Source organism: Paroedura picta, chromosome 5, assembly GCF_049243985.1.
Source record: "Paroedura picta isolate Pp20150507F chromosome 5, Ppicta_v3.0, whole genome shotgun sequence".
Lineage (NCBI taxonomy): Eukaryota > Metazoa > Chordata > Lepidosauria > Squamata > Gekkonidae > Paroedura > Paroedura picta.
Window position 1 is genome coordinate 67,990,394 of NC_135373.1, and position 17,083 is coordinate 68,007,476.

A 17,083-nucleotide genomic window follows, 5' to 3' on the forward strand; every position below is an offset into this window, starting at 1 on the left:
CTTCCCTTTCCTCCCCCCACAACAGACACTCTGTGAGGGAGGTGAGGCTGAGAGGGCCCTGATATCACTGCTCGGTCAGAACAACTTTATCAGCGCCGTGGGGAGCCCAAGGTCACCCAGCTGGCTGCATGTGGGGGAGTGCAGAATCGAACTCAGCTCGCCAGATTAGAAATCCACACTCCTAACCACTACACCGAACTGGCTCTCTAGTTTTGAATGCAACTAATCAGTATGTAAAAGGACATGGTCCGGAAATATTTGATCAATCATATATTCTTTGTGTCAAGCTGGTGTTAAGGGCAAGAGAGCTTTTAGAAGAAGAAGAAGAAGAAGAAGAAGAAGAAGAAGAAGAAGAAGAAGAAGAGTTGGTTCTTATATGCCGCTTTTCCCTACCCGAAGGAGGCTCAAAGCAGCTTACAGTCGCCTTCCCATTCCTCTCCCTACAACAGACACCCTGTGGGGTGGGTGAGGCTGAGAGAGCCCTGATATTACTGCCTGGTCAGAACAGTTTTATCAGTGCTGTGAGGAGCCCAAGGTCACCCAGCTGGCTGCATGTGGGGGAGTGCAGAATCGAACCCGGCATGCCACATTAGAAGTCCGCACTCCTAACCACTACACCAAACTGGCTCTCAGCCAGTTAATTACAGTAACTAAGAATATGGTGCTTGTATAGTTTGATATCTCAACATACTTGGCGTAATACTTTTCTTTGTTCAGAAAAAGGCTCTACTGTGAGCTGAGTGGGAAAAGGGAGTTTTGAAAAATATAATAACTTTCAGTCTTGCAAATAACAACAGACTGCAGACTTCAAAAGGGAAAATACCCCCCCCCCCAGAAAGAAATCTGAATGCATCTTAGGTAGCTTTTGTCCATAAGCTATGCTTAACTTTTGAACCAATTAGCACAGAACTGGTTATAAACAAGAAGCATTGAATTCTCTTGCACATTTGAAAAGCACTCTAAAAGCATTTATATCACTTGAGGCCTGTATTTAGCTCTATACCTAATTATCTCCTCAAAAACCTATCAATTTGGAGTAGAATTAATGCCTGTGTGTAGATGGGAGGGCCTGTTGCTGCTGTAACTACTGGCAGTGCAAGCCAATGTTGCTAGATCATAATGGATCATAATCGACATGTCATACAAAAATAACAGATACCTCTCTTAAGTTTCCTAAACATACATGTTGGTTTCATCCAGGCAAGATAAATTGGCTTTAGCCTCAAAAAAGTTTTGATTAACCTGGATTCCATGTGTAACATCTGAACAACCTAGGCAAACATATCAGGTGTTCCCAGAGTGTATTTTCAGATATATCAAAACACAGGACTCACTTGAAAAAACGCTCCCCATCACCAAAGAGATACTTTATAATAAGTCCTCAACCAAGATAAAGTATTGAATGTGGTGGCATACTGGACTTTTTGCTTATAGTAAGTCGTCCTAAGATTATTTACTAATGAAGTCATTCACATGACAAGAGCTAAAACAGATATAATACCATATAAAGATTAAAAGGAGAATGAGAGATGATTTAGGAAATTTGAATTTATCTTAGCCATGAACACAAAAAGTGGATGTAAGTAAATTTTTGCCAGCCCTTATTCTATACTAGGAGAGGAATAATATTACTAGTCTCCCTTAAAGGGTTGTTGTAAGAATTTTTAAAATCAGCTATATGAAGTATTTTTGCACTAAAACAAACAAATGAACGTAACAACTATATGCATTGGCATCGCAGAAGGCACTTGTACAAACAGAACAAGGTGATCTGCAATTTTTTGAACTTCATGTTCATCATGCATTCTCCCTCCCCCCACAACTCATATCTCAGAATGATCTACAGCCCTCAGAAGCAGTTTTACATCTGGTGGAGTAAATTCAAAAATCACAGGGAGACAGGAAACTGTGTTCCCCTAGCAGACCATTTGCTCGTGGTTCTTATGAGGCAGTATGAGGCAGCTTCATGCTGCCTTATACTGGTTATACCATTAGTCCATCAAGGTGAGCACTGCCGACTTAGACTAGTAGTGGCTTTCCAGGATCTCAGGTGGAAGTCTTGCCTATCACCTGGAGATGCCAGGGATTGAACCTGGGCCTTCCATCTCTGACCCATAGCCCCTGCCAATCCTACAGTAAACATTCTTATTAAACGTATTCAATGAATTACATGATATATGGTATTTTAAGACTTTTATCCCACTTATGTACATAGAAAAGCAGGCTTAAATAGATAAAAGATTTCAGGTAAAAATATGCATTCACAAATGTTTATAACTCATGCACCACCACCACATGTTTAATTCTTCTCCTTAGCAAGGAGAGACTCTTCACATTACAGTTTTAAAAGTTCAGTGTTTATTACTGTCATATGAAGAACAGATTTAACTAGACATCCATAAATGAGAAGTAAGACCTTCTGGTAGAATGATTTTTAAATTGCTGCTAGAAGAACAGAAAAATAAGTAATATGTCAGAAGGAAATCATTCCCATGGAAGGGCTTTAAAGAGAAAAGACAGAGAGTCTCAGTTGCCAACAAGAGCTATTGCCTAACCATTATTTATTATACAAAGCTCTTTAACACCATCCTTTTAGAGCCCTTTCTTGTCAATTGCAGTGAAGGATTTTACATTTAGTTACAACTGACTATATATAAATTATGCTACTTCTAATTCATGTAACATTGTCTTTGGAAACCAAGATCTTAATTTTTCTCTTTAACCGTTTACATTCAGGAAAGATTTTATGCAGAAAACAACTCAGTACTGCAATCTTATGTGCCTTTCACACACTCTGGATGAACAGTGCATTTTTCATTTTTAAGCCATATGGCTTCTGTGTATCTTCAGTGAAGCAAACAGTCCTGCAATAGAATAACTGCATATTTTTTCAAAATTCCTGTATTGCTTTCCTGTGATTGTGGCCAAAGTTAGGCCAAGGTTTGAAGCCACAGGCATCTGCAAGCTTTCCAATTATTCCCTCAGAGTAAGGGAATTAGCTTGCTAATGCTGCCCCCTGTTGGAAACACATTCAAACAAATATAGCTTGTTAGTACAGACTGGGTATGGGTTTAAATTTCATTTCATCTTCCAAGAATACTGGGGATTACAGCTTTGTAAAAGGTGACAAACCTTTAACAAAGAAGTCTCAGTGCTTCTCTTTAAACTACAATTCTCATGGTTCTTTTGGGAAAGCCACATCAGATGAATTGGTAGCCAATATAATTTCAAAAATGTTTTAATTTCTTAGAATTCCTAAGAGATCTTTTTGTTTCACTAGACAGCACAAATAGAAATTTTAGGAGGAAAAACAGCAGATTAGACATAAATTCATGATATTTTGCAAACTATTCACACCTAAAGAAGGAAAACCAAAATTAAAAATATTTTTCTATTATGATCAAACATCTTTTACATTACCAACTGAACATGCAAAATACATAATTAAAGAATTATAGCATCTCTCAAGCCACACACAACAACTAAATATTTGGGTAGCCAAAATGTTCTTAGGTTTTAAATAGAAAACTATAATTTTAGTGTGTATCTGTACTGCAAAGAGTTTTAGTTGTCATTGTTTCAGCTCCAGACATTGTTCACTGTTATTTAAGTTGTCAAGAAAACCTTTAAAAATGTTAAGTAGTCTTAGAAAAGAACAATCCTGAAGACAATTTGGATAGATCACAATAGTTATAATCATTTAACTTGAAGTGTAGATGAATCCTTGGAATGCAGCATATTGTTCTTACTGTCTCATAATTGCAAGAAACTCTGAATTAAAACAAAATTAGCTGGCAGATTTGAATCTAGTATTATATACACAAGCAACTTATTTCAGTGCTTTATCCCTCTTCTATTCTATTGTACCTGCAGCTGAAACACATGTGGTAATCTCCTTTGTTCAACACATTATCTTCCTTTCATGCCCATTAGCAGAATGCTGCTACAGCTATGCAAAGTGAGGCAACAGACAACCATAACTAACCTGCCTCAGAAATGTTGAATACTGGTGAGTGACCACTAGGTATAGATGCTATAGATGATTGTTGTGATGTAGAAGTTAATTTTGAGTTACCTGCTCCAACTGTTCCCTCAGAGTCATGATCATTAAGGTCAGAAAAACTGAAATCTGTAGATGTCTCGTTATCATTAAAGCTCTCTGAGGTACCTTGACCAGAACCACTCTCTTCATCACTTGCCAAAACTGCCCATGACTTAGACTTTGGTGCCTTTTGCAATGGGTTGCTACCAGTCTGAATTTGGTTGTCCAATGTGGATGGATCACTCTGTTTTTGAGCCTTGATTTTCAAAGCCAATCCTGAGAGTGGTCTGTGTTTCATTTGGTCCACATCATGGGTTATCCTAGGATCTGATAGAGTGAATGTAGCTATTTTCTCTTCTTCCTTTTCTTTCGATAGTTCAGTGTGTGAATTGATAATTAGATTATGCTGATCATTCACAATGTTTACCTTTGTATCTGGTTCATCTACCTCCTCCTGAGTGTCTCTAGGGGAAATGCATGTATGACAACCATTCATGGGCAAGCCACTATCATAATCATAATCCTCATCAACAAAAGAAGACCACAAATCAGAATTGGCAGCAGTTGACAACTGAGCAGTTACTTTAGTGGGAGTTAAAAATGTGTTTAAATTAATATCACCTTCAGTGCCAAGAGAATCAGCTGAAAAGGTAACATACATATCTGGTACATTTGTAAAGGCATGAAGAATAGAATTAGAAGTTACTTCTGGCATAGGTTCTGCAATATCAACAATATTTGAACCTGAATGAAAGCGGACAACCTTATCCTTTTGAGAAACACTTGAAAGACTATGGCTGGTGGCATAAGTATTTGGTAACGTATCAGTTGGCAAGACAGGGATAGTCGCTGTGTTCACTGCTTTGAGGGGGAAAGCATTTGTACTTTCTAAACTGGTTGACTCATCGGACTCAGAATTCCTGTGCACTGAAGGAGCAGCCTGGTGTATGTCTTTGCTGTTAACCAAAACATGGGGAATATATTCATGCCTCACATCAGAAACAGTTACACTTGCATTACTGGTGGTATGTGAGCTATTTACAGCAGATGACGCCGGCGTAGAATGCGGCACTGTTTTATTTGCAGCAGAACCTGGTATCACTTGGTGCAATATTTGATCAAATGCAGAACTACTATTATTGGCCCTGGTGTTCTTTTCAATCAATACTGGATCACTAGGCACAGCTCTAAGCAGTGAAACATCAGCAGAGGTCTGAAAGGAAGTTTGCAGCAATGAGTTATTGCTTAATGTAGCTGAAGCCTGATAAAAATACTGTTGGGTGGAAGGAGACACTACGTTGCTAGAAGCAGGGGTAGAGAAAGCTTGCTCTGCGGTCACACTAAGCACAGGCTTAAGGAAAGTCTCATCAAAGGCTGGGGTTGTAACACGCAAAGGCGGAATAGGAACATGACTTTTTGAGAGCTTACTGACATCAGCATCAAACACCTTAGTAACAGGAAAAGCAAAAGACACTGGAAGGATTCCCTTTGCACTAGAAACAGTAATGAGGATTTCTTGCACGGCTGTATCCTGCGGATTAGTTTCATCACTAGAAACTGCTGTTGGGAGTTCAGTCAGCATATCACTTCCAGCAGGGGAAGCCACTTCACTGAAAGAAAGAATTTGCAGTTCTCTGTCATATCCATGCATCACATTGCTTTTGTGCAGTGTCTCAACATCACCACTAAACCCAGGTGTGTTGCCTATCAATTCACCGGAAGGACTGTGCTCAGAAGCTTTAAGCACGGACAAAATATCTGTGTCAGGCAAAGGGGTCTCACTACCAGAATATGCATCAGACTGTTCCGTTTCACTAGACAAAGAACACGTAGGCCGCAGCAAAGCGTCAGCTTGTGGGATTGCAGAAGAAGGCTTATGCACCAGCACATGGCTATAGCTGCTAAACAGCAGACCCTGTTGAAAGGTGCCAACAGAATCATGAGCGAATTCTGAAGAGTAATAGGATGCAGCGATAGTTTGGAGAGAGCCCACATTACTAGATAAAGCATAGGTAAGTTCAGACATTGTAGACAGTGCATGCATATCTAAATCACTGTTGCGTGTTTCAGCGTGGGACAAGTGAGTTCTATCATGATCAAATATCAATGTCTCTGAAGCGCTGTGGACTGTCTGATGTGATGTCACATCAGGAAACTGAGCAAGGCTTGACTGAATTAACGTGCCACGTTCTTGCAACGTCAGAGAGGCATGCAGAGATACCTTATCACTCTCAATGGCTGCAGAAGCTTGTGGGAATGTTTGTGAAACCATGTACAGATGGCGAAACATTTTACTACTGGAGGAAGCAGAGGACAATGGAAGCAAAGGCACATCATCATAGGAAGACAGGGTGGATTCAAATGACACATCAACACTGGGAAATACAGGTGTAGCATGCAAGGTGACACCACTAATTGATGCAGCAGGGGAAGTGCTGAGCATCTGAGCACCAGACAATAAAGGGGTGACTAGAGGAAACACTTCACTACTGTAGGAAGGTTGAAGTGGTATCTCACCATTAAACACTGGCTGAGTTGTCTGAAAGAGTGCCTCATTGGGAGCAGTAGCAGAGCTGTGTTCTTCAGAATTTGCAGAGACAGAGTGAGGTGACAACTCCGCAGGGGAGTAAGCAAAGGTGGGAGAATGTGGCAATTCTACATCCACAGCAGAATCGTCTTGTGAAAGCAGTGGACCACTGGGATAAGGCATTGCAGCAGAATTTGGGGGACTAGTATGAAAAAACTGCTTAGTATCCAATGGGACGGCAGCAATACCTGTACCATTAAGGTACCATGAATTCTCATCAAGTGCAAGTACTGTTTCTGCAGAATCTTCAGGTCTTGGATGTGCTAAATCTTCTGATGGAATTTTAATATAGGTTTCAGAAAGGTCGTCATGCATGCTTGCTTCTGGGCTTCCTGAACTAAAGGTATTTTCTGGGGATGTCTCTGCAGTAACTAACCATTTAGAAGAGGTGGTAGGACTAGAACTCCAAGAGTCATCAGTATCTAGATCAGGTTTAAAAGCAGACACCTCTATATCATCTTCGCTACTTTCAAAAGCAGTGACTCTTGTCTGCTCATTGTCAGAAGTGTGTGCATATTCCTCCCCTTTACCTTTGGTGGAGCTGCTTGCTGGAGGGACAGTTGCAGTAACCACGTGGGATTCCATAGTCTCGTCTTTCTGTTCCTTTGGTATTTCAGAAAATGACTGAGAGGTTGGATGATGAATTGATTTGGACTGATCATTTTTTCCATAAAAGTCTTCCTCCCTTGCTAAGTATCTGTGTGTTCCAGCTTCATTGAATTTTGTCCCCATCCTCTCCAGACTGTAGCTAGATGTTGTCACCTGGAATTCTTTTTTCCTTATTTGGTTTGTTACACTGTCTGTACTGGGAAATACTGCAGCTTCATATCCCACCCCTGCTCTGGCCTCCTCCATTTCTTCTTCTTCCTTTAGAAAACAACAACACATACACAAATACAACAAAGTTAAGGTCTGAATAAAGGGATGTAGATTATATTGAAATAAACATTGTAGTTTTTCCTGCATAATACAGTGGTGTATTTTTCTCTGCTCATCAGGCTTTATTGCTAACTTGGAATTTTTGACCAGAGGCTCTTCTGTTTTAAGAGGCTCTTATGTGCACCCAAACACAACTGATGGTAAGGGTATAACTGTGGTAGGATATTTCTTAATTACAGATGTTTCTAATTTAATAATTTTGGCTTAATTCAATGAACAAAACCACATTCAAGCATATTTAATGAATATTTTGGACAGTCACAATAGGACTAGAGTATTATAACTATAATTATTGATTGCCTCAAATGTAATTGCAGCTTTCTTAACCAAGTATTTCAGCATTCATTTAGGGACTAGCACATGGGCTGGGCAGCACTGAAGGAGATCGGGCACTTTACTGAGCCATAATCTGGGACTCCACTAAGCTCTGAAAGATAAGCCATTCTGTCTCTATGCATGCAGGAAGACAAAGGACTAATGCCTCATTGTGATAAAGATTTTGGGACTTCTTCTGGACGTTGATTACTTGGCTCCAAGTCTGTCCACTGTTGTACCCCACTAATTTATTTATTCCTTTAAAAATCATGTTCTGATTATTTCCCTGGCAGCTAACAGTGCAACTACAATTTGGAGAACACAAAAATAAAAGGCCATTCACATACAAATCAATGCACATCAACACATATTCTAAAACATAGTGTTAAGTCTGCTGAGACTTTTCACCCACCTCCAAATGCTCTCTGAAATAAAACTGTTTTGTGTGCCTTCAACAATGTAAACTCTGCATCTATTCTGGTAAGCCATTTCAAAAGCTTGGACCAACAACAGGGAACCTGATCAGAGTCCTCCTGAGTGTCTTCTCGCAGATGCGATTGATACTGTGCTGCCATGATGTGTCTGTGAAGATGGGAAGACAACCAGGAGTTGTCTGGACTGACTACACTCCTTGGGCAAGTGTTGATATGCTTGTGGGAATCACTACCGAAGTACCTGGGATATGGTTTGCTAGGGAAAAACAACAGTGTCCCAGGTAGTGGTATAGCAGGGAAGTTGTATGCTACCTAATAAATCACACTTAATTGTGTGGATTTTTCAGGAAAAAAGGAAGATGCTGAGGAAAGATAAAAGGATGATTGACTAGGAAGCAAACCGAACAAAAGGGAGCCTTCAGTGGGAGAAATACAGAGAACCTGTTGTTTGTTTTTCCTCCAGCTTTCTCTTCCAATGAATACCAAAGCAACTTTCTCATTAAAAACTATAAACAGCATGCTTGTGTAAATTCCAGAAAAATAATATATACAATGCCTTTTATTAGTACCAACCCCAAAGACATATGACAGCATGCAAGCTTTTGAATTCATCAAAACTTTTCTCCAAATTGTATGTTACAAGCCCTCCGCTCTGTGGGTATGAATTTGCTGGTTGTCCTGGGCTGCCAGGAAGTGCGCCTGGCCTTGACCAGCGCCAGGGCCTTTTTGGTGGAATAAGCTCCTGGAAGAGCTGAGGGCCCTGTTGGGGGTCTCTGGGTTCTGTGGGTCCTGCAGGACAGAGCTCTTCTACCACGCGTTTGGTTGAGAGTGGGCAGTGGGCCGGGGATGGTAAGATCGGGTCCCTCCTTCCCGTTCTTGTGAACAGGACCCTTAGGCTGACACCGCCTTGGACTATCTTTAGTGGGCAGAGTTGAGGTTTCATGGAAAAGGATAGGTTTTGTTGTTGTCGCCATTGATAATTTGTATTTTTATTAGGGTTTTAATAGTTTTATATATTTATTGTAAACCGCCATGGGCCGGTCTGGCTGGCCTGGCGGTCTAGAAATAATAATAATAATAATAATAATAATAATAACAACAACAACAACAACAACAACAACAACAACAACAACAACAACAACAACAACAACAACAACAACAACAACAACAACAATAATAAGTTGCTCCCGGCCTGACGCGGCGAGAGGCGCGAAGCGCCTCTCGCCGTGTCAGGCCGCCGCCCCAGGGAGCCCCTGGCAGTCGTGCGAAGCGCAGCTGCCGGGGGTTCCCTGCCTGGCGGCCTGGCGCGGCGAGAGGCGCGAAGCGCCTCTCGCCGCGTCAGGCCGCTGCCCAAGGGAGCCCCCGGCAGTCGCGCAAAGCGCGGCTGCCGGGGGTTCCCTGCCTCGCGGCCTGGCGCGGCGAGAGGCGCAAAGCGCCTCTCGCTGCGCCAGCCCGCCGACGACGAGAGAACGCCGCAGCCGCGACTCCGCAGCCGCGACTCCGCGACTCCGCTCCTGCCGCTGCTGGCCGAGGAGCCGGACCTGCGAGAACGTCGCAGCCGCGACTCCGCGACTCCGCTCCTGCCGCTGCTGGCCGAGGAGCCGGACCTGCGCTCGCTGGCCTGGGTGCTTCGCCAGAGGCCAGAGAGTGCCGCACACGACAAGAGAACGCCGCCGCCGCCGCCGACCACCGAGCAAGCCAGCCACCGCCGAAACACCGACGCCACAGTAAGTGCCTAGCGCCCGCTGCATTTAGCTGCAGCGGGCTTGATTACTAGTAGTTTAATAAAACCATGGTTTCATGTGATGTTTCTTTGGGGGGAAATCCCTAAATCTCTGATTAACTAAACAATTATTATTCTATTATTTAGAATGATCCAGTCTTTAAAAATGTGCCTTGATACAACTGGGATCCAAATTTTTGGGCCTCTTGAAACAACAGTCAATAAACTGAAGCAGGGGTGTTAAAAAATTTACATTGCAGGGAGAAACAAGCAGAAAGTGCATTCACATCTTCAGGGGCAGCCTTACAGATTTCATAACAAGTTCCAGTAAACTGCTTTAGTATTTTTTAAAAATATTTCTACAAATGATACTATGAAAGTTTTATTTTTGTTTGAAATATACTGCAGTATATCGATGGAAGCTTTTTGTGATCCTGGCATCGGGAAATAGGAAAGGATTTCAGATGATTCAATACCTCATAGTCTTCAGATCCAATCAAGTCTGTAAATTCAATTTCTATAAAACAAACAAAAAAATTCAGTAGATAAACTAATATATTAATCTCACCAGAGACATTACTCTGAAAAATAGTATCTTAAACTACATGTCTGCATAAGAAATGATACATCAAGCATATTTTGTAAAAAAGAAATCATGTATGACAATATCACAAATAGCATTACCAAATGACCTAGGCCTATTCTGTGTTGTTACTGTGGAGGACTTAACAAGGAGTTTGGTAGAAAAATGGAGATGCAAGAGGCAAGGTGTGATTCAGCAGTGGAAATACCATTCCTAACAGTTAACAGGAAAAGTATTCAAATGCATGTACTAGGGATCCCAACCTCCAGGTGAGGCCTGAAGGCCTCCCTCTATTATCACTGATTTCTAGACAACAGAGACCAGTTTCCCTGGAGAAATTGGCTGCTTTTGAGGGAACATTTTATGGCATTGTATCCTGCTGAGGTCCCTTGCCAAACCTCATGGTCCCAAGGGTCCTAAAAGCGCCAAGTATTTTCCAACTCAGAGCTAGCAATCATAGTTGTGTCTCCTGCATACTAATCTATTGATAACCGCCAAAAAGACTTTTAAAAAAGTCAGGCCTATCAAGGTTACAATCCTCAAGAATACAGCCTCTCCTCCTGCACTTGGTTTATTCCAGAATGCAGAGACTAAAGGTCATACTGGTTTACTCCTTAAATAACAAGGTGTCTTGACAGATAGGATACTCATTGCCTTGCAGAGGGATATTGACCGCCTAATAAGAACACTGACAACCATAATTTGGCATAAAAATTTGGCCACAGCCTTTATTATACATTGAGCGTGGGAAGAGAAATTTGCTCTCTTGTGGTCAGCTGACCACAAGGCAGCCCATTGCAGCCTGCCCCTCAACAGGTTGCATTGGCTATCCAGCCCAGAATCCTGGACATCATGGCAGGCTGAAAAAGGGGGGAGGCAACATGGAGTGACCCCTCCGGGCGTCAGCCTCTGTTGGGTTCTCCTGCCTCCTGGAAATGCAAGCCTTCAACCAGGCTCTGCATCCGCATCCACACAACCCCGTAAGGGGCCCCCCAAATCTAGGGGAGGCCAGCGAGCAAGCTTAGCCACCCCAAAATTGATCCTTCCCATGCTACATTTCCGCCAGCTGTGACAATTAAACAACAATACAATCCAACATCTAACAAATAGTCCAACAATTCATAAACAGGGAGGGAGGGTGGGTTTTGTGTCTTTGGGTGCCCTGATGGGGAAAAGAGGCCAAGCAATGTCAGGCCATCCGTTTAACTGACGCCTAGCTCACCCACACCCCCTGTTGCCATGGCAACACACACCCTGCCCAGAGAATGCCAATGCTGGGAATTCTCTCCCACCAGCCAGGTCCCTGTCGGCGTTCCCCCCCCCACAGTGGCCATGGCCCCCTCTAGAGGAGTCTTGGGGGCTTTTTTCTGGCTTTTAAAAAACAGCTAATATATTGTTTTAAAAATAAATGAATAACATTAAAAAGTCATCTACAAACAAAAGCAGATATAATATATACATTTAAAAAAATGTCTTACCTGTTATTTTCTGTAGATTAGTTGGCTAGGTAAAAAATAATGATGATATTCCCTGGCTTCTCAATTGTGTATAATGAAAGTTTTACATATCCATTAACCACACTTAATATGGCACTTCCATAATACATATATATTAAAATTGTTCAGTAGACTTTTCAAACAACCTTTATTTTAATTAAAGAGAAGCATCATTATTTTTGTTGTAATTTTTGTTTGAATTTCTTTTGATTTGAATTTTATTTTGAATTTCATATTGTTTTTTAAAAAAAAAACACTTTACGCAGAACAACTGCTTTATCCAAAAATCTAGACAAGTTGTATGGATGAGTGATTTAAAAAAGAAAAAGAAACAAGCTAATGGATGCAATCCTAGTAATAAACTCACAATAAGTTTCATTTATTTGTTATATTTAAGATCAAGCCTTTATCAACGAGATTTGTTAATTAATGAATTAATTATTCTAATAGGCTGCTTCTCCCATGTTAAGTTGCCTCACAGTGGCTCACAATAGTGCATAAAACAATATAACAATTAAAATTCCCCTCCCACCCTCCCCCTGCCTGTGCAGTACCCAGTATCTAATTTCAAGAAATTAGACTCAGACAGTTTCTACACTGAGGACTCACCCAGATGCCCTTTCATGGTTCTTCCTGCTTTTAAAAAGGATCACACCCTAGACCTTTGTCAAGTTCTGCACTGAGAGCCTTTACCCCCCTTCCCCCTTTTTTTTGCCCCTGAATACAGCCCCCAGATTTGTTTCTGCCCTGAAGCTCAAAGGACAGGAAGTGGAAACTTCCCAGAAATCTTTTAAAAAATCTTCATTTTCATCACATGACAAAAACACCCAATCATCTGCCAGCACCATTTTGTTGCCTTCGAACACCCCCTTTCCAAGTCTGAAATCAGTGTTTTTTAATCACCCTAATCAAGTTATAATGCAGTTCCAATGTAATTAAATTCCCCCCCCCCCGCCACCATGCACTTCCTCTTTGCCACCTGGAGCCTCGGGACGTATGTTGTCATAATTTAGCTGCCTGGAATATGTGTGGAGTAATTGGGGGTGTATGTGTATGTTTCATAATTTAGCCACCTCGAGCCACAAAACTGCCCCCTACCCACCACATACCTCCTCTTTGTTGCCTGGAGTCTCAGAGTGCTGCGGGAGGCATGCTGTGTAGGCCTCTGTGGAGATCTGGACCCTCATCCAGCTGGATGCTGAGGCTTGCCTTTCGAATTTGTACCCCTTCACTTCCTGGAGCCATGGAGTAATGAAGGGTGATGAACTATGCAGGCCTGAATCCACAGTGATCCGACGCTTCTCCAGATCACCACAGTGGCTTGCCTACACAGCATGCCACCCTTTGCTGTTCTGAGGCTCCACTGTTCCTCATAAAGCCAACAACCACTATCTTGTTATGCTGGAATTGCATTGTAATACAATCTGCCTTTCAAAAAATAAAAGGGTGGAGGAGGTTGGGGGAGTTGATGACAGAAGTGATGTGATGGGGGTGGGGTGAGGAATAATGTCATACTGAAAAACCCAAATGTCTACGTTTCAATGCTGGCTAGTCCTGATTTAGACCCTGTTAGCTCCTGGTTCAAAAAGTGAAAAAGGATTTCGGAGGATTCCGCTGGTGTGGGTCAAGTGAGGGTCAAATCGGGTCTGTGCCCAAGAAGGGGAATTTCAATGCGGAAATGGATGAGAAACTTGACCCTGTGCAAATGCATATCCAAGCCCAACCCCCTAGTGTGGAAACAGTCTCAATGAAACTTGCTTCACACTTGCTGTTTGCCACACTATAAGATCTAGAAATGTACAATATAATTTGTATGATATGTGATTCCCTTCTGTTGACAGGTTATCTAGATAGAATTGCAGACATTTCTTAGAATATGAACCCATTGTAGTCTAAAATAGCGATCCCCAACCTGTGGGCTGCGGACCACATGTGGTCCGACGACTAATTGGAGGTGGGCAACGAAGGACGCCTTCTCCCCCCACCCCGGCCCTTTACTTCATCCACGATCCGGCAGGCGCACATGGGACTATCTTGTTGCAGAGAAACAAGCTCAGGGTTCCCATTGATTTGTCATTGTCATGAGTTAAAATTTCCATGAAATTAAAATGTTCCTTATGTTCATTGTTGTGGCGTGTCTGTATCTTATTTTGAAGGGATGTTTAAACATTACCATAGCGACCAGAGTCAGAGAGCGTTAGGGCAGTGGGCCTCAGTAAAATTGTCAAGCATTGAGTGGTCCCTGGTGTGGCTAAAGATGTCGTCCTGAGAGGGTGGCAGGGCATCTGCTCTGCTATCTCTGAAGCCTGACAGGGGTCAATTGTGCAAGCAATTGGCAGAAAAGAGGAGGGGTACGCAAACCCCACCTCACCTTTCTACCCAGGAAGTTCTTGGGGCCGTCTCCAATCCTTTAGGGAGTGTATCTCCCTGGATTATAGGCTGTCAGCGTTCCAGGTCCAGAGGACGACTGCCATTTTCTACCTCGGACTTTCTTTTCTTTCTTTAATCTTAAAGTATCTGCTTCAACCCTACATGATGATTTACTACAAATGAACGCTTTGAACTGAGGGGAGGACATCGGCTGAGTTCCAAAACATCATTTACTGCAAGTATCTCTCGTTTTTTTTTTTCTTCGTCTTTCTTCCTGCATCAAAGCCCTTTGTTTCCCCCCTCCTCTTACTCTGCTCTGCCTGAAGCCACCTCGTTAAGAGGCAGGCTAATTCTCCTAACTAAGCAGAAGAAGGACTCAAATCAACTCGAATTAATTGGCAAAAGCTCTTATTGTAATTGTTTTGGTTTTCGAAGATAAGAAGATAAGAGCTGTGAATGGGAAAATCTCACGAGAACTCTGTGCCTTAACTGACTTTAATACGTCACATGCCTGTGCCGGAACATTAGAGGATAAAACAGAGGACCTCTACTGGCCACTTGTAAAATTGTTTGAGGCCGGGTTTTTTAAAAGTCAAAATCATGTCTATGTTAAAAAGATTGGCTCATCTAATAGAGATACAAACCCAAGATTACAAAGTATTCTTAGATGGATTGATCAAAAATATCTCCAAGGAGATTCAAGATGGCAAGGAAGAAGTCTTCAATAGGAATGATGGATTAATAACAGTGACTGATGACAGCTTTAAACAAGGTGGAAAACCAACAGCAGAAGAGAAATCTGAAATTCATATCTTCAAGGAGATCCAAGATGCCAAGGAAGACGTCTTTAACAGGAATAATGCATCAATAACAGTGGCTGATGACAGCTCTAAACAAGGTGGAAAACCAACAGTAGAAGAGAAATCTGAAATTCTGGAGACGGAAAATAGGATGCCGGAGTTCTGCAGCCCAGATAAGGACACCCTTTTTAAAAAGACATACAGCCATCTCAAAGCAACAGTGTACAAAAATCAATCAAAAGAAATATGGATCTGCAGTGAAAGAAACCGATTTAAAGGATCTCTCTGGGGAAAAAATTGTATTGATACTGGAGTCCAGGAGGTGCAACGGCCTCAAGATTTATCGATGCATACTCTGCGGGAAAGAGTACAACTGCACTTTCTACGCCAAAGGCCTATGGGACAGAATATAATTTTACGGGAACGACAAGATGTAGCAAGCCTCGAGATGAGACCCCCTTAAGAAGACCGAAAGCTCATATTGTTTTATGTTTAATGTTATACTGTATTCTATATTTCCATTTTTATGAAAAAGGGGAAGCAGTGTCTCTTTCTCTCTTGTTTTTTTTGTCTCTTTTCTTTTGTAGGCATATAGGTAATATAATCATTAGTGCTGAAAATGTAAAATGGGGTTCTCCCCCCTTATTTTTTCTTTCTTCTATTAGTGTATTGTCCTAGGACTAAAGCCTACACTGACTTGTAGAAAATGTTTAATGTTAAGCTTTCAACTTAAATCTGAAAATATATCTGTTAGGATGGTTCTTAGAATGGGTCAAGCATAAATTGTTTTGTAGATGTATCAGAACCAAGGATAAGGAGAAGCTATAGAAGACTGAAAGCTTATATTGTTTTATGTTTAATGTTAAGCATTTAATCTAAACCTGGAAATCTTATTATTCTCTGTATTAACAACATATACTGTATTCTACATTGCTACTTTTATGAAAAAGGGGAAGCAGTGCCTTTTTTCTCTCTTGTTTCTTTTTCTTAGTAGGCATATAGGTAATATAATCGTTAGCGTTGGAAATATAAAATGGGGCTTTCCCCCCTTATTATTTTTTTTTTATTATTGGTGTATTGTTATAGGGCCAAAGCCCATATTGATCTGTAGAAAATGCAAAGCTCTCAACTTATACCTTTCAGGATGGCTCTTAGAATGGGTCAAGTATAAATGGTTTGTAGATGTATCTGTATTAAGGATAAGGAGAAATTATGAAATCCTTTTGTAATTTTTTTTCTTTGTATATCTTTAAGGCAAAGCCCTACTTTCCTCTCCCTTCATCAGGGTATTGATACAGGGCCAAAACTCATACTGTGCTATAAGAAATGTTTAATGTTAAGCATCTAACTCAAACCTAGAAATATCTGCTAGGATAGCTCTTAGATTGTATAACTTTTCTTTTGTATATCTAAACAGGCCTTTTTTTTTTTTTTTAATGTAGTGGAAATGCGGACGGCTCTTAGACTCATGGCTCTTAGAGTTTTGGGCAAAAGTTTATATCACTGTGGAGTCAATGTGGGGTCGTATATTCTCAAATGATGATTATATTTCTATCTTTATGAAAATAAAAAAAATCATTATAAAAAAAAAAAAAAAAAAAAAAAAGCATTGAGTGGTCCCTGGTAATAAAAAGGTTGGGGACCACTGGTCTAAAACATATAAATATTTCCAATTTTCTCTAACTTTTCAAAAAATGCAGCATCATAAGACTCAAAATCCTTGTATTTTCACCAGCTGTTGCTACTATTTACACAGCTACTAAAACTACAGTTATACTTGAGATAACATAAAAC

The 17,083-nt window shown here is 41.2% G+C and overlaps 1 protein-coding gene across 6 annotated transcripts in view; it reads right to left on the reverse strand.

Moving 5' to 3' along the window:
* The window catches only part of PTPRZ1 (protein tyrosine phosphatase receptor type Z1), a 123,899-nt gene that overhangs the window by 32,963 nt on the left and 73,853 nt on the right, over window positions 1–17,083 (reverse strand). For 4 of the 6 annotated variants that reach the window (XM_077338391.1, XM_077338388.1, XM_077338389.1 and 1 more), the window contains exons 11-12: window positions 10,517–10,557; window positions 3,986–7,496 (exon numbers count right to left, since the gene is read on the reverse strand). In XM_077338391.1, the coding sequence (XP_077194506.1) occupies window positions 3,986–7,496; window positions 10,517–10,557 (3,552 nt within the window). The remainder of the gene's footprint in view (window positions 1–3,985; window positions 7,497–10,516; window positions 10,558–17,083) is intronic. The other 2 variants (XM_077338392.1, XM_077338393.1) reach the window with 2 other exon arrangements.